The sequence below is a fragment of the Prionailurus bengalensis genome, chromosome D3, assembly GCF_016509475.1.
Source record: "Prionailurus bengalensis isolate Pbe53 chromosome D3, Fcat_Pben_1.1_paternal_pri, whole genome shotgun sequence".
NCBI classification, from domain to species: Eukaryota; Metazoa; Chordata; class Mammalia; order Carnivora; family Felidae; genus Prionailurus; species Prionailurus bengalensis.
In genome coordinates this window covers 9,838,589-9,864,885 of record NC_057356.1, presented here as the reverse complement: position 1 = coordinate 9,864,885, position 26,297 = coordinate 9,838,589, and the positions used below count along the sequence as shown (strand labels likewise).

The 26,297-nt window shown below is 42.2% G+C and overlaps 1 protein-coding gene across 2 annotated transcripts in view; it reads right to left on the bottom strand.

Annotated features, from left to right (window-relative positions):
* Nucleotides 1–473: 473 nt before the first annotated feature.
* The window catches only part of TRAFD1 (TRAF-type zinc finger domain containing 1), a 48,198-nt gene continuing 22,374 nt past the window's right edge, over nt 474–26,297 (bottom strand). The window contains exons 3-14 of one of the 2 annotated variants that reach the window (XM_043557643.1): nt 25,748–25,777; nt 22,691–22,756; nt 16,143–16,278; nt 15,980–16,033; nt 14,941–15,346; nt 13,790–13,996; nt 6,286–6,362; nt 4,572–4,802; nt 3,167–3,287; nt 1,953–2,292; nt 1,624–1,696; nt 474–1,400 (exon numbers count right to left, since the gene is read on the bottom strand). In XM_043557643.1, coding sequence (XP_043413578.1) covers nt 1,341–1,400; nt 1,624–1,696; nt 1,953–2,292; nt 3,167–3,287; nt 4,572–4,802; nt 6,286–6,362; nt 13,790–13,996; nt 14,941–15,346; nt 15,980–16,033; nt 16,143–16,278; nt 22,691–22,737 — 1,752 coding nt within the window. In that variant the 5' untranslated portion in view covers nt 22,738–22,756; nt 25,748–25,777 and the 3' untranslated portion in view covers nt 474–1,340. Of the gene's footprint in view, nt 1,401–1,623; nt 1,697–1,952; nt 2,293–3,166; nt 3,288–4,571; nt 4,803–6,285; nt 6,363–13,789; nt 13,997–14,940; nt 15,347–15,979; nt 16,034–16,142; nt 16,279–22,690; nt 22,757–25,168; nt 25,319–25,747; nt 25,778–26,297 lie in introns of those variants that run through there. The other variant, XM_043557642.1, reaches the window with a different exon arrangement.

The window sequence follows — 26,297 nt, the reverse complement described above, 5'->3', positions numbered from 1 at the left end:
AGCCTTATGCAGGTCACTCCTTTTTACCTATGAAAAGGGACAATTTTTCCCTCTTTCCCCACCCCCACTAGGTTGTGAGGGGAAAAACAAATGAGCTCAAAATGACCTGAGGTCCTATGCAAACTGTGAGGTGCTGAAGAGTAATGAATAACTCTACTAAGACTCAACCGCTATGAGAAAAGAGGCTTTTAAGGAATCTGCCTTTCTCGATTCAGTTGGAGGCAACTCCGCCCCCATGCCAAATCACAACCAGAGCTGCAGAAACTGCCAGTTTCTTTGAAATCCAATAGAAAACTATATAATGAATGTCTGGCTCTGAGAAGCAGCTTATGCTAGAACTGCTAGGGCTCCAGGAAGCACAGAGAAAGCCTAGTCCTGCTCACCTTTCCCCATACTGAGGGCCAACTCTCGCCTACTCTGTCTTCCCTCAGGTCTCTACAGAGGGCAAAGGAGAAGGAACCACAAGACTCCACTGAACTCCAAGTACAAACTTTATTTCTATTACAAGGATGTTAATAATAGTAGTAGTAGTGGTAGTAGTAAAATAAAAAGAGGGGAAGGGGGCTCTGATACTTGGTTTTCAGAGCAAGCCACGGAGCTTAGGCCTCAGGCCTGATCCCAGCAGAGCCCAGCATGGCCCTGGTGGCAACAGGGAGCCCCCAGCCTTGTCCAGCCGAAGGCAGTAAAGAAAAAGGAGCCGTGCTCCCCACCAGAAACAGAAGGCAGTTATGCCAAATGCCGAAGAAGCAGATTAAAACAAAGCCTCTAGTGCGCTCACCTCTAGCTCAACTCATCTCCAAAAGCCTTGTTCCTAACATATATTGCAACTGGCCTGAACACTCTACCAGGTGCCTCCATACATACCAGAGGCCCAAATTCTAGAGTGTGGAGGGCCAGTACACAGGAGAGGTTACCTAAAAGTTCCCAGATCGAGGCCCCAGCAGGGAAGAGAACCACTCCACTGGTGAGTACCAGGTTTCCAGAACCTTTTCTCTCCTCTTTCCACCAGGACCATACAGCACCAAGAAGCAGTGGTAATAGTATGTCAAAAGATGGAGCCCTGGTGGGCTGAGAGGCCATACACTGTATTTCTGTGAGGCCAAAAGGCAGGCAGCAGCTAAAGCTGAAACATTTCTCAACAGCCTCCCTGCTAACCCTCCCCCAAACCTTCAAACTCCCACAGCACAATCTCAAAAGACACAAAATGGCCATAACCTAGAAAAAGTTAAAATCTGTATAATCTCCCCTGCCCATAGAGCCCAAGAGGTGGGGCCTGAACTGCGGCAAGTGCTGCTGTGCAGAGAAGATGGAACCAACGTGCAGGTTCTTTGCCGACGCCATTACTCCTCCTCTTCTTCCTCCTCTGCATCCCCAGCTCCCTGCTGCTTGGGGGTTTTTGCCTGAACAACAGAACACAAAGTAGAAAGCAGGAAGTGAAAAAGCAGTCCTCCTCCTTTAGAGCCCTGGAGATGTCAAACTTCCATGGAAACCTCCTCATCCAAAGCCAAAAGAACAGCCCTTTGGCCACGAATGCCTGACCGCTCACCTATGACTTCAAGAACCACACCAGTTCCACCCATTTCTGAGTCCTAGCTGAGCATCATGGGCTGGATCCCCAATTACCTTTGCAGTTCTGTTGCGGTAGTTGGCGGCTGTGGAGGTGACCCGCGAGTTCCTGCCACCCTCACTCCTACCACTGAAAGAGAAGGATTGGAAACTAGTACCTGAGAGGTTGCTGAACAAAAGTCAGAAAACTCGGGAGAGAACAAAAACAGCTGGAACCAGACAAAAGCAGCTTTCCGCCAGCAGACCAAACAAATGAACAACGGAAAACCCACCAATAGCAAAAGAACATTTTGGAATCAGGTCACAATACACACAAAAGTCCACACACTCCCACTATGTTCTCCCGAGCTATTTCCAAGCTCCACTCCTGGGCTACTGATTCTTACCTTGCTCCGTATCTCCCAGAAGGCCCACGGGGGAAGGAGGGTACAAGGTTTTCTGGGTAGAGATTTCGCACCGGGTGAATCACTGGAGCATGTCCAGCGGCCATGGCCGAGTTATGGCTGTTTCGATTCCGCCCCCGGCTGTCTTGGCTGTCTAAGTTGTTGAGCTTCAGTATGCGAGGAGGACTGGGCTGGCACCCAGGTCTGGGGCTTGATGTGGATGTTGACAGTCGGTTACAGGTAGCTGTCATATTGTTAATGGGTCTGCTGGGGGGAAGAGGGTAGGTGGGCCCTTTAGCCATTTCCTGCTTGATATCATCCATGTAACCAGAAGACAGATCTCCTGAGAAGAGAAAAAAGCACCAGTTTTAGGGAAAAGCCTACTCTTGCTATTAGTGCTGGATTTGGGGCAGGAATAATAGAATTCTGGGTAGAAGAGAACTGCCTTAGCCCTAAAGACTGCTGAAACCCACATCTTCAGGTCAGGTTTGGGTCCTGACTTATTTTGTCCACACTTACTACCTGGGTCCTCAAACACAGTCTTCCTGACTATTCAACAATGGTGTGCCAGCAAACCTCGAAAAATAATTTGTAATTGGCTTTGTAATGGTTAGGTTTAAAAAACAGCTTACTTGCCTAGTCATGCAGGTTTTTGGGGTTTTTTTTAATGTCTATTTTTGAGAGTGTGCATGTGCTCTAATGGGGGAGGGGTAGAGAAAGACATCAGAAGCAGGTTCTGCGCTGACAGTAGAGCCTGAAGCAGGGCTTGAACTCACAAGCCATGAGATCATGACCTGAACCAAAGTTGGACACTTAACCGACAGCCATCCAAGGACCCCCAGACATGAGATTCCTAAATAATATTATTACTAATGAACTTGAGTACCCTAAACTAGAAACAGGGACCCAGTGCAGACACAGTAAGATCTGAAAATTATTTCCAAATTATCAACTGCACAGATAGAAGACCTACAGTTGAATAAGCACTGATGAGCCTTTCTCATGGCTGTCCCCAAAGCCATTACCCTATAATACACTTGAGACAGCTCAGTCTAACATGGGACCACAACTAGCCTCAAGAGAGACCCCAGTGAGATCCTACTGTGCTTGGGAATTCAGAATTCAGGTAACCCCCATGTTAGAGTAGCAGATGACAAGTGGTAAGCAGGCCTGAGCCAGCAGCAGACCTGTGGCCTTGGCTCAGCCCTGGCTAATACCCTGGTGTCTGACACGCCTCTTGGGCAGCTCTGGTGAAGTCTCTGGATGCTGGAAATCCTGTCTAGGAATCCCCTCCGTCACATGGTTGTTTGCTGTGGCTGGACGTTGGTCACACTGGTCCTGACAAGAAAAAACAGAATTTGTACTTCAGAATTGAGTTAACCCTAAGAGAGGGAACAACAGGAGGAAAGGAAGGAATGGCAGGTTGGGCAAACACACCTTATGGGGGGAGGGAGGAGACAGATACAACTTCGACAACCACCGTGAAAAAGGGTCCAGGACTAAGAGGAAACACATCTGGAATGGCTCAATCATTCCCATTAGCACCTAAGGCACTAAGAGAAGCACTCTGATTTCTACTAGGATAAGGGAAGGGTTGATCTCAGGAACCCAGAAAAGCACATCAATACTTTGATCAGAGAGGATCTACACGGTTACTTCTTTCATAGTATCTCCTTGGAGACAACAAGCAGTTACTTATGTACTGCTTGATCCAAAAGCAGATGCTTTCTTATAGAAATGTGTCATGTTCTAGCAACAGCTATATCAGACCAACTACATAAATGACGCTGAACACAGCTCCAGGAGTAGCTTCTCATAACCAACAAGACTAGACAGAGAATATATTTTTTACCAACAGGTTGGAATCCTAGACTGCAAAGCTGAAAAAGCACTTTATTTATTTTCAAATGTTTACTTATTTTTGAGAGAGAGAGAGAGAGAGAGAGAGAGAGAGAGGAGACAGAGCACAAGTGGGGAAGGGGCAAAGAGAGAGGGAGACATAGAATCTGAAACAGGTTCCAGGCTCTGAACTGTCAGCACAGAGCCCGTCGCAGGGCTCAAACTCACAAACTGCAAGATCATGACCTGAGCCGATGTGGAACGCTTAACCAACTAAGCCACGTAGGAGCTCCTGAAAAAGAACTTTAGACTGTCTAGTCTAATTCCCTCATTTACAGACACCCCCAGTGAAGGGACAGAACCTATCCAAGGTCAAACATAAAGGTAAAGCCAGAACCAGACCTTCAGGTCTCCTGGAATTAGAGACTCAAATGCCACCAAAAGGAAGAAACTGCCTTGTCAAAAATAAAATGTTGGTCACTGATCTCAGGGAACCTCGCATCAAAATCTTTTTGGCAGGTCCAGGATGCTTGCTTAAGTGGAGTCCTGGCTCCTAGGTCCTCAGCTAATGACATTATGGTTTCAGTTGACAGAGGTAGAGAATGTCTGAAAGCCTGAGGTAGTAGACCCCTTTGATAATTCACAGAACAGGGCATGGCCAATAGCCAGGTCAGATTTACATGCAACTTAAAAGCTAAAGAAGCATTCTCAGTTCTAAAAGTCTCAGGTTTACTCAGAGGATCTGCATGGAATGAAGTGGACAGGTCCTCTAGAGACTCTTACCTGGTGATGGAACAGCACCTCCTCCTCCAGCTGTACCCCACAGAATTCACACGGGATGATGACGCTATCCTCTACAGGGGGTGAATTGCTCAGGCCCATCAAAGAGTCTAACTGGTTACTTGCAGCCTGCTGCAAAAACTTTTGGAAGATGACATCAGGGTCCTCCACCTCTTTGGGGGGAGTGCTGCCCATACTGAGTGAAGGTAAGGCACAGGAAGGGTTACAGCTTGTCTGTCTCAAAAAACATAGATTTAAAAAAAAAAAAAGCAGAAGTTAAGGAAAACACTACATTCCTAAATCATTATCTAAAAGTCACAAAATGTTAATAATGCTTAATACTGGGGAGAGAGACTAAAAAGGGTGAGTTAGGGCAAACGCAAATGAAACACTCTACTTTTATTTTTAATATTTCTGTTGTTTTGTATTTTTTTTACTGTGTTCATGTTATTTTTTCTTTAGATATTTCATTTTTGGGGTTCCTGGCTGGCTCAGTCAGAATATCTGACTCTTGATCTTGGGGTCATGAGTTCAAGCCCTATGTTGGGTATAGAGATTAAATACATTTCAAAAAATAAAAAAAAAAAAGATTTTATTTTTAAGTAATCTCTACACCCAACATGGGGCTTGAACTTATAAACCTGAGATCAACAGTCACCTCTCTACCAACTGAGCCAGCCAAGCACCCCAGTGATTATTCTTTTTATTTTGGGGGGGGGGGGGGGGCGGGTTGTTTTTTATTATTCTTTTTAAGTTGAAAAGATTGGAGATTCTCCCCACAACCACAGAATAAGAGAGGCTGTTATCCCTATTAACGGGTTTTCTTATGCTGCTCCCAAGACAAAAACTGAATGTATTCAAATACTGTTACTATTCCACTTATGGAGGGGGCACATATGTTCCACCTAGAGCACAGGGATTACTTAATAGTTATGGAAATCCCAAATCAGAGACAGCAAGACTGTGGGAAGAAAAATGGTTCCCTCCACCACGTAATCCTCAAACACAAAAGCTATTCTCTAACCATTCCTAAATGGCTCAAGAACTTTCAACCATTCAAAAAGAATATGACACCTTTCATATACCAGGTATTGAGAGATTCAGTAGCTAGAAAACACAGAACCTCCTCAAAAAACTCAGCCTAGTGGTGCAGACCAACAGGGCATCAGGAGCCCATACCACAGGGTGACAGGCTAAAAGAGAAGCAGGCACAGCACTTTCAAAGAGTGGGACTTCTGACCTAGCCTTCAGAACTTAGGATAGTTTCCTGAAAGTCATGCGAGAACTAAGTCCATGAGCAAGGAGTCTGCACTGTTGAGTGTGTTGGGGAGACAGGATGGATGGCCACACACCTTGCAGGCAGAAAAAGTCAAGTGCAAAAAAGACCCTTAACCCTTCCAGGGAACTGCAAGGACTTCAGTATGCCTCCAATACATCAAAATGTGGCATGAGATGAGACCAGCTTATAAGATGGTCAGTAGAGATATACACTAGTGACCACAGAATGGGAGGAGCAAGCGGACCTACTGGAATGAACATTACTTTTTCCAAGAGGGAACAAGGCAGAGTTTTCAAATCTGTAGGTCAGTCATGCCATGTTAAGAAATATAGTTGCCACTTCTGCCACAGGTGCATTAAAATAGTTTGCTCAAGATCTCATGTGGTCTACAACACCAACGATGGCCTGCACATATTCCTCAAGTAATTCACAACACACCTGATGGTCAATCAGCAGTTCCTCTGGGTAGAGCTCCTCACAGAATTCACAAGGCAACATGGTCCGGTCAGCCGTACCTAGGTATCAGGCCATACAGTCAGACTCAATGAACAAAAACAAACTCAATTCAACCTTTTATCTCCCTTGTGAAGTTTGTATAAAAGTCCAACCTCCTTTGACATTTCTTATATATAGCAATTTCTCGGGCTATAAATCCTCAAAGGGAAACCATCTAAGAGACAGGCGCTAGGCAAAAAAAACTTCCACTATGAAAAAAGAGATTTCTTTGTCACCATTTCCTGAGTAGGAATAAAGTGATTACTTACCCACTACTCTAATTAAGGAAGAATTCAAATGTGTACTAACTCTAGGCACTAATCTAAAGGCTTCTGTGCAGTATTTCTGTCCCCCAAGAAAACTTATGGAGATCCGACATTACTCTCATTTTACAGATCAGTAAGTTGAGGCCTGCTTGTGACTGAAAGACAAATATCCTGAAAAACTCTCCCAGGGGCACCTGGGTGGCTCAGTCAGTTAAGCATCGGACTTCGGCTCAGGTCATGATCTCACCATTCATGAGTTTGAGTTCCAACTTGGGCTCTGTGCTGACAACTCAAAGTCTGGAACCTACTTCAGATTCCGTGTCTCCCTCTCTCTCTGCCCCTCCCCCACTCTCATGCATTCAAGTGCACACGCTCTCTTTCTCTCTCTCAAGAATAAAATGAAAACAGGGGCGCCTGGGTGGCGCAGTCGGTTAAGCGTCCGACTTCAGCCAGGTCACAATCTCGCGGTCCGTGAGTTCGAGCCCCGCGTCGGGCTCTGGGCTGATGGCTCAGAGCCTGGAGCCTGTTTCCGATTCCGTGTCTCCCTCTCTCTCTGCCCCTCCCCCGTTCATGCTGTGTCTCTCTCTGTCCCAAAAATAAATAAATGTTGAAAAAAAAAAAATTTAAAAAAGAATAAAATGAAAACAAACAAGCAAAACTCTCCCAGTACAAAATACCAAAAAAAAAAAAAAAAAGATGCTCAATAAAAGTAACTTAAGAGGGCAAATAAATAAGAGGTTTAAGCCCAGGATTCCCCAAACACAACAGCTTCGGCAAAACTGCTGAACTGGAGGGTGAACAATGGAGAGGATGACCTAGGTCTTCACTCTGGGTAGGAGAAAGAAGTCTCCACCAAGAAACAGTAACTAAGTTTGGCCTTTACATGGGTTTGAGTCTAGAATCTACACTTCTGGTTTTATATAAATTCATGTTTATAATTCTTAAAAACCCAAGCCAACCTAAAATTCAATTTAAAATTATCTCAGTCAGTAGTACCGCTAGGCACCTGCCAGAAGCACATATAAATACTCTTAGGAGAACACGGCAGAAAAACTGTTAAAACACATGTGCACACATGCAGGAGGCAGCAAGCCACCATGACAGCAGAAACAACAAATAGCAAAAAAAAGAAAAAGAAAAAAAGACTTCAGATATATTTTCAGACACTATAGAAAAATAAGTATATATATATATTTTTTTAACATTTATTTATTTTTGAGACAGAGAGAGACAGAGCATGAACGGGGGGAGGGCCAGAGAGAGAGGGAGACACAGAATCTGAAGCAGGCTCCAGGCTCTGAGCTGTCAGCACAGAGCCTGATGCGGGGCTCGAACTCACGGACCGTGAGATCGTGACCTGAGCGAAGTCGGACGCTCAACCGACTGAGCCACCCAGGCGCCCCAAAAATAAGTATATTTAAAAATGTTTAAAGCTATGTTTAAAATGGAATTAGGACTATCCCAGATATAAGAGATTATTTAAAATACGAGAAGACACAATGAAGAAAAAAGAACCAAATGGAACTCAAATAGAATAAATGAAAACTATATAATCACTGAAGTGAAAACCTCAATGGACATATTGAACAACAGATTAGAAAGCAGACAGTTAAGAAGTTGCCCAGAATGCCCTACAGAGGACAAAGAAACAGAAAATGTAAGAAACAGGGAGGACAGAGCAAAAACTAACACATCTAAACAGAATTCAAGAGAAGACTACAAACGGGGTGCCCGGCTGGCTCAGTTGGTAGAGCATGCAACTCTTGATTTTGGGGTCATGAGTACAAGCCCCACACTGGGCATAAAGCTTACTTTAAAAAAGAAAGAAAGAAAAAAAGAAAATGAAGAGACTACAAAGAATGGAAGACAAGCAATAATCAACAAAGTAACAGATAACAATTTTCCATATAGATGAAAAATACAAATCGGAAAGCTAGCAAAACCCAAGAGATGTAAAGCCAGAGAAACTGCATAACCTAAAAGCCAAAAAGATCTTAAAATCAGCCAGACAGAAAAGAAAGTTACAGAAATTTAAAAAAAGTTATTGAAATTTAAAAAAAGGAAAGCTTATAGAAATAACACTAATAGATGACTTCTCTATAGCCAACAACAGAAGCCAAGAAATAGAATATCTTCCAAGAATGAAGACAAAATAATTGGCAAGCTAGAATTGTTATTACCAGAGAAACTATCACATAAAAAAAATAAAGATATTTTCAGACAAACAAAAATACAGAATTTACACTCAACAGACACTTCCAATAGAATTTCCAAAGAATATACCTTAGGAAGAAATTTATCCTAGAAGGAAGTTCTGAGAAACATGCAAGAATGGGTGAGCAAAAAAAAAAAAAAAAAGGTAAACACATAATAAGTACAAATAAATATAATGAGTATATAAAACAAGAAATGCCTACATCATGGTGTCAAAAAGAAAATAAGAGAGAACACTAACACATCGGTTTTTGGGTTTTTTTTAATGTTTATTGGGGGAGGGGCATACAGAATCTGAAGCAGGCTCCAGGCTGAGCTGTCTACACAGAGCCCAACATGGGCTTGAACACACACTGCAAGCTCATTACCTGAGCAAAAGTCAGACGCTTAACTGATGGAGCCACCCAGGTGCCCCCACATCAGTAATTAAAAAAAAAAAAAAAAAAAAATTTAACATTTATTTATTTTTGAGAGAGAGAGAGACAGAGTGCAAGCGGGGGAAGGACAGAGAGGCAGATACAGAATCGGAAGCAGGCTCCAGGCTCTGAGCTGTCAGCACAGAGCCTGACACGGGGCTCAAACACATGCACTGTAAGATCATGACCTGAGCTGAAGTCAGACGCCTAACCTAAGCCACCCAGGCACCCCAGTAATTTTTAAGTCATAAATGGATAATCCTAATTCTGAGGGCACTGTATTAATTGGGAGAACTTTATCACTAAGATTCAGTCTTTGTTAAAATAAACATGTTGAAATTTCCAGGACAACCATGACAAGAATAGCAACAGAGAATATAAATTCCATACGAGAGGAAAAATGGAATGAAGCAAGCAAACAAAAGTCAATAAAACAATCTAATAAATAACCAAGAAAGGAGAAAATAAAGGAAACTACACTGAACCCAGTCTTCACTTGTGACTACTATGCTACTGCATCTTACTTTCTTCCATACCATGAAAGTCAAGTCTGAACAGTTGACAAGGAGACTCACATTAAAAGATGCTGCTTAGGTGTGCCTGGGTGGCTTAGCTGGTTAAGCGTCCAGGTAAGTGTGCGACTCTTGGTTTTGGCTCAGGTCATGATCTCACAGTTCATGAGATGGGAGCCCCAAGTCAGGCTCCACACTGATAGCACAGACCCTGCTTGGGATTCTCTGTCTGCCCCTACAATGCTCACGTGTGCACACGTGCATGCTCTTTCTCTCTCTCAAGATAAATAAAGTTTTAAAAAAAGATACTGCTCAGAGTTTGGAAAAGGCTTTCTTTGGGGCTAGGGCATTTTCCTAAGGGAAGAAACAGCAACTATTAGGTAAAAAACAAATCAAACGTGGGGCCCTGGGTGGCTCAGTCGGTTAAGCATCCAACTTAGGCTCAGGTCATGATCTCATGGTTTGTGAGTTTGAGCCCTGCGTCAGGCTCTGTGCTGACAGCTCAGAGCCTGGAGCCTGCTTTGGATTCTGTGTCTCCCTCTCTCTCTGCCTCTCCTCCACTTGTGCTCGCTCTCTCTCTCGAAAATGAATAAAATGTAAAAAAAAAAAAAAAAAAAAGAAATCAAAGGTATCAGCATACCATAAAAGGTTGTTGAAATGAAAAGAATTCAAAGCTAAACATTACAATGGGAAGCCTTGTACTGCTCCCCAAAATGCAGGATGCCTCTCTAATGAAACCAGCTTTTAAACAATCTCATTATATTACACATTCACATCCTTTTATACACAAGGACTATAAGGTCACCTAATTACCTGCTGAAAGTGGTAACCTTGGGGGAGAACCAGGAGACTGTTTTCAGTGGGTAAAGACAAAACTTAAACTCCCTCTTACACTCTTTTACAACGTTAATTTTTTTTAATTATTTTTACCTTTCTTCTTTAACAGATTGGGATATAATTTACATATAATGCAATTCACCTATTTGATTTATACACAATCATTTTTATTACATATGCAAATTGTTTTAAAATATTCTCTACTCACGGGGATGGAAAGTATAACATAGGGAATATAGTTAATAACTTGTAATACACTTACTGTAGTAAACATTTCATAATGTATATAATTGTTGCATCACTAGGTTGTACACCTGAAACTAACTTAATGTCAACTATACTTCAATTGAAAAAACCTTCTATAATACAAAGAACATTTTCTTAAGGAAGAAAATACAGCCTAAAATAGTGTTTTTCCAATCTGTGGGGACATCACCCTCTAAGGAGCCAGACTCATCTCTTTATTCAATCTTTGAATTTACATGAATTTACATGTTAACCAGTCACTATCTAGAGTAGATCATAAAAACAAAATATTTTACATATATTTACTATTAAAAAGAATTTTTTTAATGCTTACTTATTTTTGAGAGAGAAAAAGTGTGAGCAGGGGAGGGGTAGGCAGAGAGAGAGAGAGAGAGAGAGAGAGAAACGGAGGGAGAGGGAGGGAGGGAGAGAGGGAAACACAGAATCCAAAGCAGGCTCCAAGCTCTGAGCTGTCCGCACAGAGCCCAACGTGGGGCTCGAACTCACGAACCATGATATCATGGCCTCAGCCGAAGTCAGAGGCTCAACCGATTAAGCCACCCAGGCACTCCTATTTTTTAAATTAACTTATTAGAAACTACAAAAATTTTTTAAAAGGAAAAATACATCAACACCTATCCAAGTTTCTATTAACACTACCATTTACTTCCTTTAAGCAAGGCATACAACACTCTACCATTTACCTCTTTTAACCAGGACCAATTCCTATTTTATCCAAATCAACAAAATGTTAATAATTATCCTACTATTCTTGGAGTCACTATTCATACAGTGGTATGAAGAAAACTCATAGCTGACAGCTGTGTAATTTTAGGTCCCCAAAATCTCTTACAACTCAAGTGTTTTAAATATGTAGGACATGCATCCCTCAAATATACTGTTCTCCAAACTAGAGACCCAAAGCGATGGTTTACTGAACACAATCCAACTTTTATTTTTATTTAAAAAATTGGGGGTGGGGGAGTGGGCGCCTGGGTGGCTCGGTCGGTTGAGCGTCCGACTTCAGCGCAGGTCATGATCTTGCAGTTTGTGAGATCGAGCCCCGTATTGGGCTCTGTGCTAACAGCTCAGAGCCTGAAGCCTGCTTTGCATTGTGTCTCCCCCTCTCTCTGCCCCTTCCTTGCCCATGCTCAGTGTCTCTCTCTCAATAAATAAATGTTAAAAAAAATTCTAAAAAAATAAAGATCGGGGGGGGGGGGAGATAAAAAATGTTTAAATAAATAATGTTTATTTTCTTTAGAGAGAGAGAGAGATACAGAATACAAGCAGGGGAGGGGCAAAGACAGAGGGAGACAAAGAATCCAAAGCAGGCTCCAGGCTGTGAGCTGTCAGCACAGAGCCCAACGTGGGGCTTGAACTCAAGGACTGTGAGATCATGACCTGACTCAGCTGGTCAGATGCTTAACCAACTAAGCCACCCAGGCGCCCCTATTTTTATTTAAATGTTTATTTATTTTTTATTTTTGAGAGACAGTGCAAGAGGGGGTGGGGCAGAGAGAAAGGGTGAGAGGGGATCGGAAGCCAGCTACATGCTGACAGCAGAGAACCTGATGTGGGGCTCAAACTAACGAAATGTGAGATCGTGACCTGAGCCGAAGTCAGATGCTCAACGGACTGAGACACCCAGGTGCCCCCCAACTTTTGTTTTTAAAAGTTTAGTTTTATTTATTTTTTTTAGGAACCTCTACATCCAACATGGGGCTTGAACTCACAACCCAGAGATCAAGAATCGTAGGCTCTACCGACTGAACCAGCCAGGTGTCCCAGAATTTTTATTTTTATTTTAAAAGTTGTTTGTTTCTGTGTTTTGAGAGTGAGCAAGCATATGCGAGCAAGTAGGGGAGAGGGAGAGGGTGAAACAGAATCTTAAGCAGGCTCTGTGCCCAGTGTGGAGCCCATCATGGGCTTGATCTCCACGAACTGTGAGATCATGACCTGATTCAAAATCAAGAGTCAGGCACTTAACCAACTGAGACACCCAAGTGCCCCCAGAATTGTTTTTAAATGCAGGCAGGGAGGGGAGCAAAGTTCTTTATAGAATCATAACTATTTAGAACAAAGGATAAAAACAAAATCACTATTGCACAATTGTCAGTTATACCTGATTCAAGCAAGAAACCTTAGTGAATAGAAAAAACTACTAAATAAAAGATGGTGTAAATATCTCATTCCCCCACAATCTCAAAATAACAATCTGCATGTAGCTATTATAAAGATAAAAGCTATCCATATAATGAAGGTACCTGACAGACTTCATTTTAATGAATAATAGGATAAACTGACATCTTGAGAAGGACAGCATCACCAACATAGCAATTCTGCCAAAACTGTGTAACCTGAATCTAAACATGGGAAAACAATCAGACAAATCTAAATTAGGAAAGAAATATTCTGCAAAACAACTGCCCTGGACTCTTCAAAAGTACCAATGCACTGAAAGAAAGAAAGAAAAAAAAAAAGACAGGTGGAGGGGGCTAAACTAAATTAACCTAAAAAGAACACAACGTATAATCCTGGATTTTGAAAATAAAAAAGCTCCAAAGAACATTATATATAAGTTGGGAACCTCTGTTAAATTTCCTGAGAGTGGTATTTGTATTGTGTTTACATAGAATACCCTTGTTTTTAAGATACATGCTGAAGTATTTAGGGATAAAATGTTATGTCTGCAACTTATTCTCAAATGATTCAGGGGTAGAAATAAAAATATATAAAATAAATGGAAAACACTAAAACTGGCAAATATAAACAAGGGGTATATAGATAGGAACTGTACTATTCTGACAATTTCTACGGATAAAAAGTTGGGGAAAGCAAAACAAAAAAGGCAAATCTTATCTGATGGAAAACTTACAATTCTATATAAATTATATGATGTTAGACAAAAAAAAAAAACCTGTAGAGACAGAGACTAGTGCAGAATAAACAAACCTACCCTTTATGTCATTCAGAGCATTGGGACCTTCAAGGGACTGGTCTGCACCACATACAGCCCTCCAGAAGTCCTGCTCAGCCATGCTGTGGGCCTGCCCTTCATTTTGCAGACTTAGGGCCAACATGAAGTCCAGGTTTGCACTATCTTCACCACCCTCTTTTGGGGGCTGCCGGGTTCTATTCCTTTCCTGCCTTTCTTGTTCTTCCACTGGATGGGAGAAAAAAATAAAACAGTACTCAAAATACATTAGAGATGTTGCTACCCCTCAGCTCAAGTCCATGCCGAGCAACTATTCAAGGTTTACAGGCATCTATGCAGGAACAAAAGAGGCCTAGCCTTCCTGTTCTCATAGGACTCCAAATATTAAGTCTGCTGTGATAAAAGTCTCCACTATTATTTTGTTTTATTAATACCCAATACAATGGGTGTCCAGCTAGCTCAGTTGGTAGAGCATGAAACTCTTATTAATACCCAATATTATTGAACTATAATTATGAAACAAGCACCATGCTTAACATTTTATATATTCTCGCACTATAGCAGAATGGTTTGAAGCATGGCATCAGATTGCTTGAATTCAGGTCCCAGCTCTGCCACTTACCTACCCTCAAAAGACTGCTTATGACAACTAAATCAGTTAATACATATGACAACTAAATCAGTTATACATCAGGTATACTCAGTAAATATTAGCTATTAACAGCACCGTCACTGTCATTGTTATCATTATCATCAACCCTAGCTGTAATCCAACAGTAATCCAACAGCAGAGTTTCTACTGTTTCCCATCTATAGGAAAGTTATTCTTCTTAATGTTACCTAAATAAATAGAAACCTGATTGCAGTTTAATGTTTATTTTGAAGGAGAAAGAACATGCATGCACGCAGGCAGGGAAGGGGCAAAGAGAGAGGGAGAAAGAGCATCCCAAGCAGGCTCCACACTGCCAGCGCAAAGCTCAACATGGGGCTCAATCCCACGAACTGTGAGATCACCATGAGGCAAAATCAAGAGTTGGATGCCCAACTGACTGAGCGATTCAGGCGACCCAATCAGGTTTCTATAATTAAGATCTATTTGCCCCCAAAGCACTCTTCCCATTTGCCCTGAGATTCTGACACCATTCCAGTTTTCTAAACCAAACACAACTCACATAGATTATTCTGAATTGGAAAATGGGCTGTCATGTTCCTTTGGTTGGTAGTCCTACTATGGAAGAGGTCCAAGTCAAAGGCCCTCAGTGGTCTTCGGGGTAGCCTCATAGGTGGGTCCAGAGCCTCAATTTGTCTGAGGAGCTGGGATGCAATCCAGATTCCATCTTGACCCCAAGACTCATCATATGCATTAGGAGGCATGGCAACCTCATCTCTTTTTTCCTCTCCGTCTCTCCCACAAACTTCAGGATGAGTCTTCAGATCTTTCACCAGGACATTGCGCCCACAATTGCCACATAACTCCGTCCGGGCACCACAGTAATCTTCGTGGTCCTTCAGTTTGAGAACAGAAAGTTCCAAATCACAGTGCTGGCAAAGGGCAAGCCGTAAAGGACACTCAGTTTCCTGCAACACAGGGTAATGAGGCAGTTAATATGCAGATCTAAGAGAGCCTATGTTTTAATCAGGGCAAGGAAAGCCAAAAATATATATTTACTTCAATATTCTCTTCCAGCCCTAGCTTTGCCTGCCATGCTTTTCTATGCATTTAAGAGTCACAGCTTCCCTCTTGGTCCCTGTCACCAGGTTCTACAGAGGGAAAGAAATTCTTAAAAGGAATCTACTCAGCCACCCTATCATCATTTTGTGCACACATTACAAAGTAACCTAAAATCAGAGGCGCCCAGGAGCAAATAGCAAAAGCATAGCAATTCAGATATGTTTGTCAAAGTTACACCAGCCTAATTTCCCTTTACCATTCCAATCTCTTAAATACCTGGTAATGAGGAAAACAGGCTGTTCTTCAGAAAGACACTGATTTCTCTAATCTGCACATTTGTATATAGCACTGGCTTTAAATTGATTGAATAAACCAGGAATTACCAATGAAGATGACCCCAAGAGTATACATACTCAGCAGATGAAGGACAAAACTTTCATACTTATTTTGAAATTGTAAATAAAACGCTTTTAGGTCAGTAATCTCAGTAATGTTGGCCCTATGATAACGCACTCTCTTCATGGTGCAGGAAAACTAACCTCATGCTTCTTTAATTGCCTCTTCTCCAACTTCTTATTACATTTGCAGGTCACCTATGATAAGAAGTGACAATAAATTGGCTTTGTGACAACATAATCACTTGCTACTGCAAAACAGCAAGTATAATACATTTATGAACATTTGAGTACTTGGGCGGTTCACCTGACAATGTTCTGTATCCATGTGACTCTCCATGTCAGATTTGGGAAACGGTTCCTTGCAGATAGGACACATACCAATGTTCCTTTGACAGTGGATCTCATGGATGGTAAAATTAAACACAGGAATTTCTTTCTTGCTACAGAAACAGATCAAAGTGAAAGACAAGCATTACTGACTTCTGCACAGTGGTATCACATGGAAATCTGGCTTGTCTGATCTTTGGTCTCCATTACTTCTCTTTAGTAAATCTAGTCTATTATAAGCTCTTAAGATTGTTACTACCCCTGCTTTTCAAGAAGTCCTGAAAGTTTTGAGTCTTCTGCACAACAATGAGTTATCAGTACTATGTACTACCTTTACAAGCTCAGCCTCACTTTCTACATGCCAGAGCTAATCAAAGCCAGCAACATAAAGTCAGACACCAAGAAATGAGCTGCGCTTCTCTATTGTTTTTTAAATGTTTATTTATTTTTGAGAGCACAAGCAGGGGAGAAGCAGAGAGAGGGAGACAGAAGATCTGGGGCGGACTCTGCGCTGACAGCAGCGAGTCCAATGTGGGGCTCAAACTCACGAACCATGAGATCATGACCTGAGTCAAAGTCGGACACTCAACTGACTGCCACCGAGGTGCCCCAAGCTAGGCTTTTCTGAAACCATCCATGATCCCAAGCACAATGATACACTCCAGGACTGTTTAAAAACAAAAACAAAAACAAAAACAAAACAGAACAAAACAGCCTACCATTTATTTTCACTCTCAGTCTGAGGTAGGTTTAATCTCATTAGACTTTATTCCACTAAAAGTCAAACCAAAAAGAGCAGATGCCAGCATTGGGATAGCCAGTGGGGAACAGAAAACTGCCTCCCTGGGGCACCTGTGTGGCTCAGCTGGTTGGGCAGCTGAGTTCAGCTTAGGTCGTGATCTCACAGTTCAGAAACTGGAACCCCTCATCAGGCTCTATGCTGGCAGTGCAGAGCCTGCTTGAGATTCTCTTTCACTCTCTCTCTTCTCTGCCCCTACCCCTACTTGCACTCTCTCTCTCAAAATAAATAAGCTGAAAGAAAGAAAGAAAGAAAGAAAGAAAGAAAGAAAGAAAGAAAAAGAAAGAAAGAAAGAAAGAAAGAAAAAAACTGCCTCCCTTATATCCCAGATGCCTTTCAAAGTGGGCTAGATACTAGTCAGGAACATGCTCTCTGTCCTTGTTGATATAAAGTTCACTGCAGAACTGTACAAAAATGAAGTCCTGAATCCCTTCCCCCAATCTTGTCTCCTCACTCACTTTTTGCCATTCTCTTTTAGTTTAAGGAATCCAATTAAATATCCTATCTAGGGGTGCCTGGGTGGCTCAGTCAGTTGAGCGTCTGACTCTTGATTTTGGCTTAGGTCATGATCTCATGGTTCATGAGTTTGAGCCTGCGTTGGGCTCTGTACTGACAGTGCAGGGCCTGCTTGGGATTCCCTCTCTCTCCCTCCCTCTCTGCCCCTCCCTAACTCGTGCCCATGCCTCTCTCTCAAAATAAATAAATGTTTAAAAAGTCTTGGGGTGCCCAGGTGGCTTAAGCAATTAGGTGTCCAACTTCAGCTCAGGTCATGATCTCATGGTTTGTGAGTTAGAGCCCCTCATCAGGCTCTGCACTAACAGTGTAGAGCCTGCTTGGGATTCTCTCTCTCCCCCTCTCTCCCTGCTCCTCCCCAATTTGTGCTATCTCTCTCAAAATAAATAAACTTCAAAATTTTTTTCCTTAAAAAAATATTAAAAAATAAAGTCTTTACTTTGTCATTTGGATGTGACCATCAGAAAACTCCCAATTTTAGTCTAGCTAAAAATTGTATTTAGAAAATGTGTCTATGGGGGTGCCTGGGTGGCTAAGTCAGTTAAAAGTCTGAATCTTGATTTCGGCTGAGGTCATAATCTGACAGTTAGTGGGACTGAGCCCTGAGTGGGGCTCCAAGGGGCATTGACAGCAGGGAGCCTGCCCTTCTGTGACCATGTGCTTGCGAGCGTTCTCTCTCTCAAACTTTAAAAGAAAAAAAAATGTCACCTAGATTAAAATTTCAGAAAAATACTGAACACAATAAATAATGACAATTATACAATAAATCTTTTTTAGAAGTTTTTTTTTTAGTGTTTATTTATTTTTGAGAGAGACAGAGACAGAGTGTGAGCAGGGGAGGGGCAGAGAGAAAGGAGACAGAATCTGAAGCAGGCTCCAGCTGTCAGCACGGAACCCGATGCAGGGCTTGAACTCACAAACTGCGAAATCATGACCTGAGCCAAAGTTGGACGCTTAACCAACTGAGCCACCCAGGCGTCCCTATACAAGAAATCTTTAATATCCTATTTCACCTCCAAAGCTAAGTACTACAGGAATTCTCTTCCACACTGAAATATAGACAGCTTAATTCTCTTTTACATAGTTTTAATCTCCAACCATAGTGTAAAAAACATTTTAAAGTAGGATGACTGATGTGTCTCCAGCGACAGTCATACTCCTAGTCTGAAAGACCAAGACACCAAATAAATGCAAAATCATTTTTACCGAATGGTGGAATTATTAAGGCAGCTCTTATAGAGAAACTGGAAGGTAATCAACTGTGAGATGGGAAGGAAACTCAAATGGATAAAGAAACTACCAATGTCTTGAAAGATTTAATTTCCCCTATTTCTCTAAAATTCCTAGCTTTCTAAGGAAACCAGTAGTTTTAATTAATTCAGTTTTATTTTTTTCAACTAGAGAATATTAAAATATATAGAAGGAGCTATAAATCAAAGTTATCATCTAAACCTATTAAATTAACAAAAGTTAAAAATTAGTAAATTCCACCATTAAATATGTTGTGAAACTAATATTCTAATACATTACCAGTGATACTGTAAACTGCTTAAAAATAGCCTGAAAATGTGTTTCTAGGACCATAATACAGTCTTTAACGACGTAATCTCACTCTTGGGATTATGAAGATTTTCATTAGTGTGATAAAATGATTTAAAAAGAACACAGTTAATGGCTATGTTAAATATGTACAACAAAATGAAAGTAGAGCTATATCATGATTGCAAATCATACATGTACAAATGCCACAAAAAATTAAGCTAATAATTACTGCTGAAACTCATAATTTTTAAAATAATTTTCTTTTTGGGGCACCTGGGTGGCTCAGTCAGTTAAGCCTCCAACTTCAGCTCAGGTCACAATCTCATGGCTGGAGTTTGAGACCCCATGTCAGGCTCACTGCTATCAGCACAGAGCTCACTTCAGATCCTCTGTCCCCTTCTCTCTCTGCCTCTCTCCTACTCATGCTCTTTCTCTCTCTCAAAAATAAACATTTTTGGGGGTGCCTGGGTGGCTCAGTCAGTTAAGTGTCCGACTTCAGCTCAGGTCATGATCTCGTGGTTTGTGAGTTCAAGCCCACGTCGGGCTCTGTGCTGATAGCTCGGAGCCTGCAGCCTGCTTCGAATTCTGTGTTTCCTTCTCTCTCTGCCCCTCCCCTGCTCATACTGTCTCTCTTGGTCTCTCAAAAATAAAATACCAAAAATAATAAAAAAAAACATTTAAAAAAAATAAAATAAAAAATTAATTTAACTGCCAAGATAGTCACACCAAACATTCCAACCAGACAAAATACCAATATGGTTGCTTCCTACCTACAGATAAAAAACAAGATGTTTTAAGTAAGAAAATGAGAACACAATTCCATATCTAAATAAAACCACTAAAAAGCCTTAGGATGGAGGGACTAGCAAGTTAAAGATGAAATTTCATTTTATTTGATTTTTTAAAGTTTATTTATTTTGAGAGAGAGAACAATCGAGGGAGAGATGGAGACAAAGGGAGAGAGAGAATCCCAAGGTTCCTTGTGGTCAGCGCAGAGCCCAACGCGGGGCTCAATCTCACAAATTGAGATCATGATCTGAGCTGAAATTAAGAGTCAGACGCTTAACTGACTGAGCCACCCAGGTGCCCCTCTTTTTAGTTTAAATGTTTGTTTATTTTTGAGAGAGCGTTCAAATGGGGGAGGGGTAGAGAGAGGGGTCAGAGGATCCGAAGCTGACTCTGCACTGACAGCAGCAAGCCCAACATGGTGGCTTAAACTCCTGAACCGCAAGATCATGACCTGAGCCGAGGTCGGACGTTCAACCAACTGAGCTACCCAGGCACCCCTAAAATTTTATTTTAGATAGAAGTGACTGAAAGGCAAGCCAAGGCTTCCAGAAAAATTCCCATCAGCCTTCTAAATGCTAAACACAAGCTAGAAATCAATTCTTTAATACATACAAAAATAAAAGTCTAAGCCTTTTTGTTTGCTTTTTGAGAGAGAGAGAGAGAGAGAGAGAGAGAGAGAGAGAGAAGCAGGCCTCACCCGAAGTGGGGTTCAAGCTCACCTGATGAGGGGCTAGAACTCACGAACTGAGATCATGACCTGAGCCAAGGTCAGATGCTTAACTGACTGAGTCACCCAGGCGCCTCCCTCCCTTTTTTTTTTCATTGGTTTTAGTAATCTCTACACCCAATGTGAGGCTTGAACTCATGATCCTGAGATCAAGAGTCGCATGCTCTTCCAACTGAGCCAGCCAGGTGCCCCTAAAAGTCAAAGCCTTCTAACACTGAAGTTCCTGTTCCCTAGAACTACTCCCCACAATCAGAGAAGGAAGATAACATGCAAAAACATCTTCAATAACAAACTACTCTTTTTACTGGTCTAGTGGATCTAAGGACCGGTCACATTTTTAACTTTTTAAATTTTTTATTATTTTTAGTATATTCTATGTCCAATGTGGGGCTCAAACTCAGGGCCCCAAGATCAAGAGTTGCATGCTCTACCAACTGAGCCAGTCAGGCAAGGCACTCCAGCAGCTCACATGTTAAAGATTATCTTAACTTTTCTTAGGGAACTATAGAAATATGGCTCTAAAAACAAAAATTTTAAACCTGGAATTCAAATAAGGTTACTTAGATGAGAGGCCTGTGCTGGTTTAGTCACCCTTCCATGCTAATCTTTTTTCTTTAAATAAATTGCTTTGGCTTTGAATAACCCTCTTTTCATTAGCTTTCCATTAACTTACCCTTTTTTTTTTAAACTCCCTTAGCATAGTTATTTATATATTGTCCTGGCCTTGAGATTCCTTCAAATTGAAGTGGACTTATAAAGAGTATCGTAACTGATGACACTGCCAGTATGTTTTCTTACATAATCACAATATTTTCTTGTGATTATTTGCATAACTGATTATTTCATTAACAGTAATGGCATATGTGAAACACAAAGCTCAAATAGTTTTTAAATTGGCAGAAAGTGATAATGGCATAGTAGGAAAAAAATACCCCATAAAGCAAGCGCCCTCTTAGAAATGAATCTTAATTCTGTTCAGGGAAGGAATACTGCAATCAGCAGTTGCTCTGATTATATCCTAATTTTGCTGAAAGCCCTGAGCAAAAATTGAAAGAGGCAATAAAAAAATAAAATTGTTGTTAGGTGGCTCGAACCTTCCATCAATCTGAGTCAAACTATTTTCCTTATTCAACATCTCTCCCCTTCTACACTTCCCTTAATTTCGTTAAGTTAAACATAGCTTTTTTTCTTTAGCATTCCATAAGAGCACGTATATGTCACTAAAATACCAAATTCTCAAGAAATTATTAGCTACACTTCTAAGTTTCATTTCAGGAAGAAAAAGCTGCTCTTTCATGTCACTCACGTGGGTTACATACGCCAAAACAGAAAGTTTAATATTCAAGACTACACCCAGTCTTCACAAACAGTTCTGGAATCACGAAGTGATAATGATTAAGCTGGACTGCCGAAGACTTTACCCAGACTTTTTTTTTTTTTTTTTTTTAAGTGGGGGAACATTCCTTCGGCAAAATCCTTTATAAAAAGTTGAGTGGCTCTGGTTGAACTGCTCTCACTGTTAGATGTAGAGCCAAGCTCACTAAACCTCTTCCCAATCATCCCCAAGACAGCCACTATAGCCACACAGGGAAATCTTTGCAACACATCTGAAAAACACTCATCTACTCCAGACATTGCATTATATTTTTAGTATCTTTTTAAAAATGTATGAGGGGCGCCTGGCTGGCTTAGTCGGTAGAGCATGGGACTCTTGATCTCAGGTCTAAAGGTTGTAAGTTAAGTAGGGCAGTGCCTACCTAAAAAAATAAAAATAAATTAAAAAAAATAAAAATTTAAAAGTCTGATGTTTTTCAGAAAGACAAAAAATATATTTGCTGATTTATACATCAGAAAAGTGAAGCTCCAAAAACAGTCAGTGGGGTCATTTGCCAAGTCATTAACTAAAGGTAGGCACCAGAGCTCCAGACTCCCAGATGCACCACATCACTCTATAGTCATTTCTCTACACTATCTGAACCCACCATCTTCTCAAATTAATAAAACAATGTTATATAAAATTGTTAAAAAGGCTTTAGTCCCATATATTTCCACAACATATGTGGTCTCAATTTTAACCTGCCAATAAATAAACCAACCCTTTACAGAAGCAAGTTTGTTCTCATTCCAATAACATTTCCTAGATTTAATCTCTTACCAGTTGTCACACAGTTGAGTGTCCTGGTCATCTAGAAATTCAGCCATCTTTAGCTCTTCCTGAAAACTATAAAGGAAGAAGTGTAAACTTTCAATTTCGTTTCTGCTTTTAGGATGACATGCAAAACACAAAAGCAAAACACAAGTACCCAGAAAAATGTTCCCAAAACCAGTACATTAAAGCATTTTATTTAATAGCTCATACCTTTGGATTTTACCTTTTTATTTTTTAATTTTCATTGTAAAATAATTTGACTTGCAAAAACAGCACCAAAAAAACTCCTGTATACCCTTCACCCAATACATTTTAAACAACCACAGTAAAATTATCAAGTGCAGGAAACTAACACAATATTAATAAACCTATAGATCATATTCATGAATCATCCCACTAATTCCCTTTTTCTTGTTCAAGATCCAATCCAGGGTCACATAGGGTATATAGTTATTTCTCCTTAATCTCCTTTGATCTACAATATTTAGTTTTTCATCTTTCAGAACCTTGTTAAGTGTCCTGGCTAGGTATTTTGTAGAATTCCCTTCAGTTTGAGTTTGTTTGATGTTTTCTCATGGCTAACACATCTTTAGCAAGAATACCACAGAACTGATGTCGCGCTCATTGTCAGTGCATTATATCAGAAGGCACATGATGTCAACAATCTTATTATAGATGATGTTAACTTCGATCCTTAGCTGAGAATGTCTGCTGGGTTTGTGCACTGTAAAGTTTTTCCTTCTTTTTAAACAAGATGTCAGCACAGAGAGCAAAGTGCTGGCAATTTTTTTTTTTAATCACTATTTACTTCAGATTTACAGTGACACAAAAATGGTCTTAAACACTGCCCCGAAAGGGCTCTTTCTTTGATGGATCTGACGGTTCTAAAAGAACTCACTTTTCAAAGCACATACTCATTCAACATACTGAGACGCCGTGTGCCACACACTGGGCCCAGGCACTAAGAACACTTTACAAATTCAAGAAATATATACTGTCTGATCGAACAGATCAACTTAGTAATGGAGAAAAATAAAGAAACGGATATACATTGAGCATTTCTATGGAAAAGTAGGTAGCAGACAAATGGAGATGAAGGGAGTCTACTTTAGATAAGGGTGATGAGGGAACTTTCTGAGAAGATGACATTTAAACTAAGACCTGAAGTGTGAAAAGGAAGTAAGAGGACGGGCGTGGGGGAAAAACCCAATCAGGCAGAGGGCCTCAAAGGCAATGAAAGAGAAAGTAAAGGTAGATCTGGAAGAGCATAATGAAAAAGGGGAATGATTCAAGGCCTTATCAAACAGAGCAGAAAGGGTACTGGATTATATTCCAAGCCCAAAGGTAAACCACTGATGGGTTTTAAATTAGGGAGTTACATGAGTCAAGCTAACCGCTCTGATAGGAAATGTAAAGGAGGGATAGGAAGCACCCGTCTGTGAAAACAAATCACGGTCCCAAAGCGTCAAGACGAGATACTTCTCTAAGGGCGGTCTGACTGTTTCTAGGTGCCCTCTAGAAACTAAACCAAGACCTGAGCCTCGGATGCGGAAAGTGCCCTCTGTCGGCAAGGAGAATGGGGGTGGCGTGCAGGGCTCAGAGCGGGCCCCCCCTGAGGGTCGAGCTCCGGTCCTGACCTTCAGGAGACACGGGACTTAATCTTTCTGGGCCTCAAATTCCTCAGGCAGACAACTGACAATACTTCAAAGGGTCGTTGTACGGAGTAGATGAGCGAATGCACGGAAGTGCTCTGCTACGGCAAGTCTTCGACCTTAGAAGGAGCCCCCTTCTTAGGCATTGGGGGAGGGGGGGGTCTTAGGCACTGGGGGCGGGGGGGGGCAGCTGCCCCCTCAGAGTCCAGACCCAGGAGGCGGTTTCCAACCGCCCCTTCACCCGGGGAGGCCCGGGAGTCGGGGATGGGGCATGGAGAGGGCATCAGCTTCGCAAATAACAGCGGTTAACATTTACTGTGCCTCTGATAATCCTAAACGCTCTCCACGTTATCTTCTCCCTCAGACCACAGCCCCAGGAGGTGAGAGTCATTATCCCATTTCGGAGCCCGCGAAAGCAGAAGTGAGGGGAGACAGCCGCCGCACGGTTGGTCGGAGGGGGGACCAGAGCCGGCAACTAGGCTAACGCGACCCCCCGCCCCCCCCCCCGCCCTACACACACACTCGCGGCTCCGCCCGGGGCGCGGTGCCCACTGTGGCGCTCCGGACGACGCCCACTTCCCAGACGCCCGGGCCCAGGCCTCCGAGGGGCGGCGCCGCCGGGGGCTGTCTAGGCTCCGGTTCCCTGAGGACAGCGCGCGGCCTCCCCCACTGGCCTGAGGAGACGCGGCGGCATGGCCGTCTTTCTCCTTACGGCCGCGACCCCCGGGGCCCACAGTCCCCTCGCCCACACACCCCGCCGTCAGGATGCCGGCCTCCTCCCTAACCGGAGGCCACAGGGGGCTCCCAAGGCGCGGGCCACCGCTACACTCACCCGAGACGAGAGCGAGCAAGGACTTGCAGCAGACCCGCTAGTCACGGACGCACAGAGCCGCCTCACTCGGCCCCCGCACTGAACAACGGCCCCCGGAGCTGCCTCACCACTTCCGACCTCGCGGAGGGGCGCGCCCATTGGCCACAGACGGCCCCAGCTGTCGGCCCATTGGGTGGCACCGCTGTCGCTCCCAGGGCTCCGCCTCCTACGCGCCCATTGGCGCCTCAGAGCTCCACCGGGGTGAATCCCTGCAAGTCCCAGCCCCTGCACATCTGGCATGAGCCGCTGAGCTCTGAGCTGTGACCCTGGTTCTGCGGGCCCAACGACTGCCCCTGACACAGGCTAATAATATTTGCATGAATAATACTGCACAAACATTACCAATACGCCTAAAATATTAGGATAATTAATAGCATTTGTTCTCTTGTCATGAGCCATTAATACTTATTAGTCATTCTTGTTGCTATTATAATGCCCTGTGCAAGACCTCTGCAAGGCTCTATACGTATTTGAACACTTAGCATTTTGCAGTGGAAGAGGGAGCATCTGAGTCGCAGGTTTGACTCCCCAGTTTCTCACCTGCTGCCTGTATGGATACTCTGAAGTCCTCTTCCCTCATGAATTAAAAAAAAAAAAGAAAAGAAAAGAAAAAAATAATAAATATTTAAATATAACCAAGAATATACTATCCACAATGCAATTTAAAACCATGATTTTTATTGCAGATTTTTTAAATGTTTTAAATTTTTATTTATTTTTGAGAGAGAGAGAGAGAGAGAGAGAGAGAGAGAGAGAGAGAGAGTGTGTCAGCAGGGGAGGAACAGAGAGGGAGAAGGGGACACAGAATCCAAAGCAGGCTCCAGGCTCTGAGCTGTCAGTACAGAGCCCGATGCAGGGCTGGAACCCACCAAATTGCAAGTTCATGACCTGAGCTGAAGTCAGATGCTTAACCAACTGAGCCACCCAAGCGGCCCTTTATTGCAAATTTTAATTGCAAAATGTTCGTGATATCATGCTATGTAGGAAAAGCAACTTACAAAGCATTATTTATTTGTAACAGGATAGAATATTTAGTTTAAATAGGCAGTATGTTATGTGTGATTCCAAAGATACAAAGTTCAAAAACAGG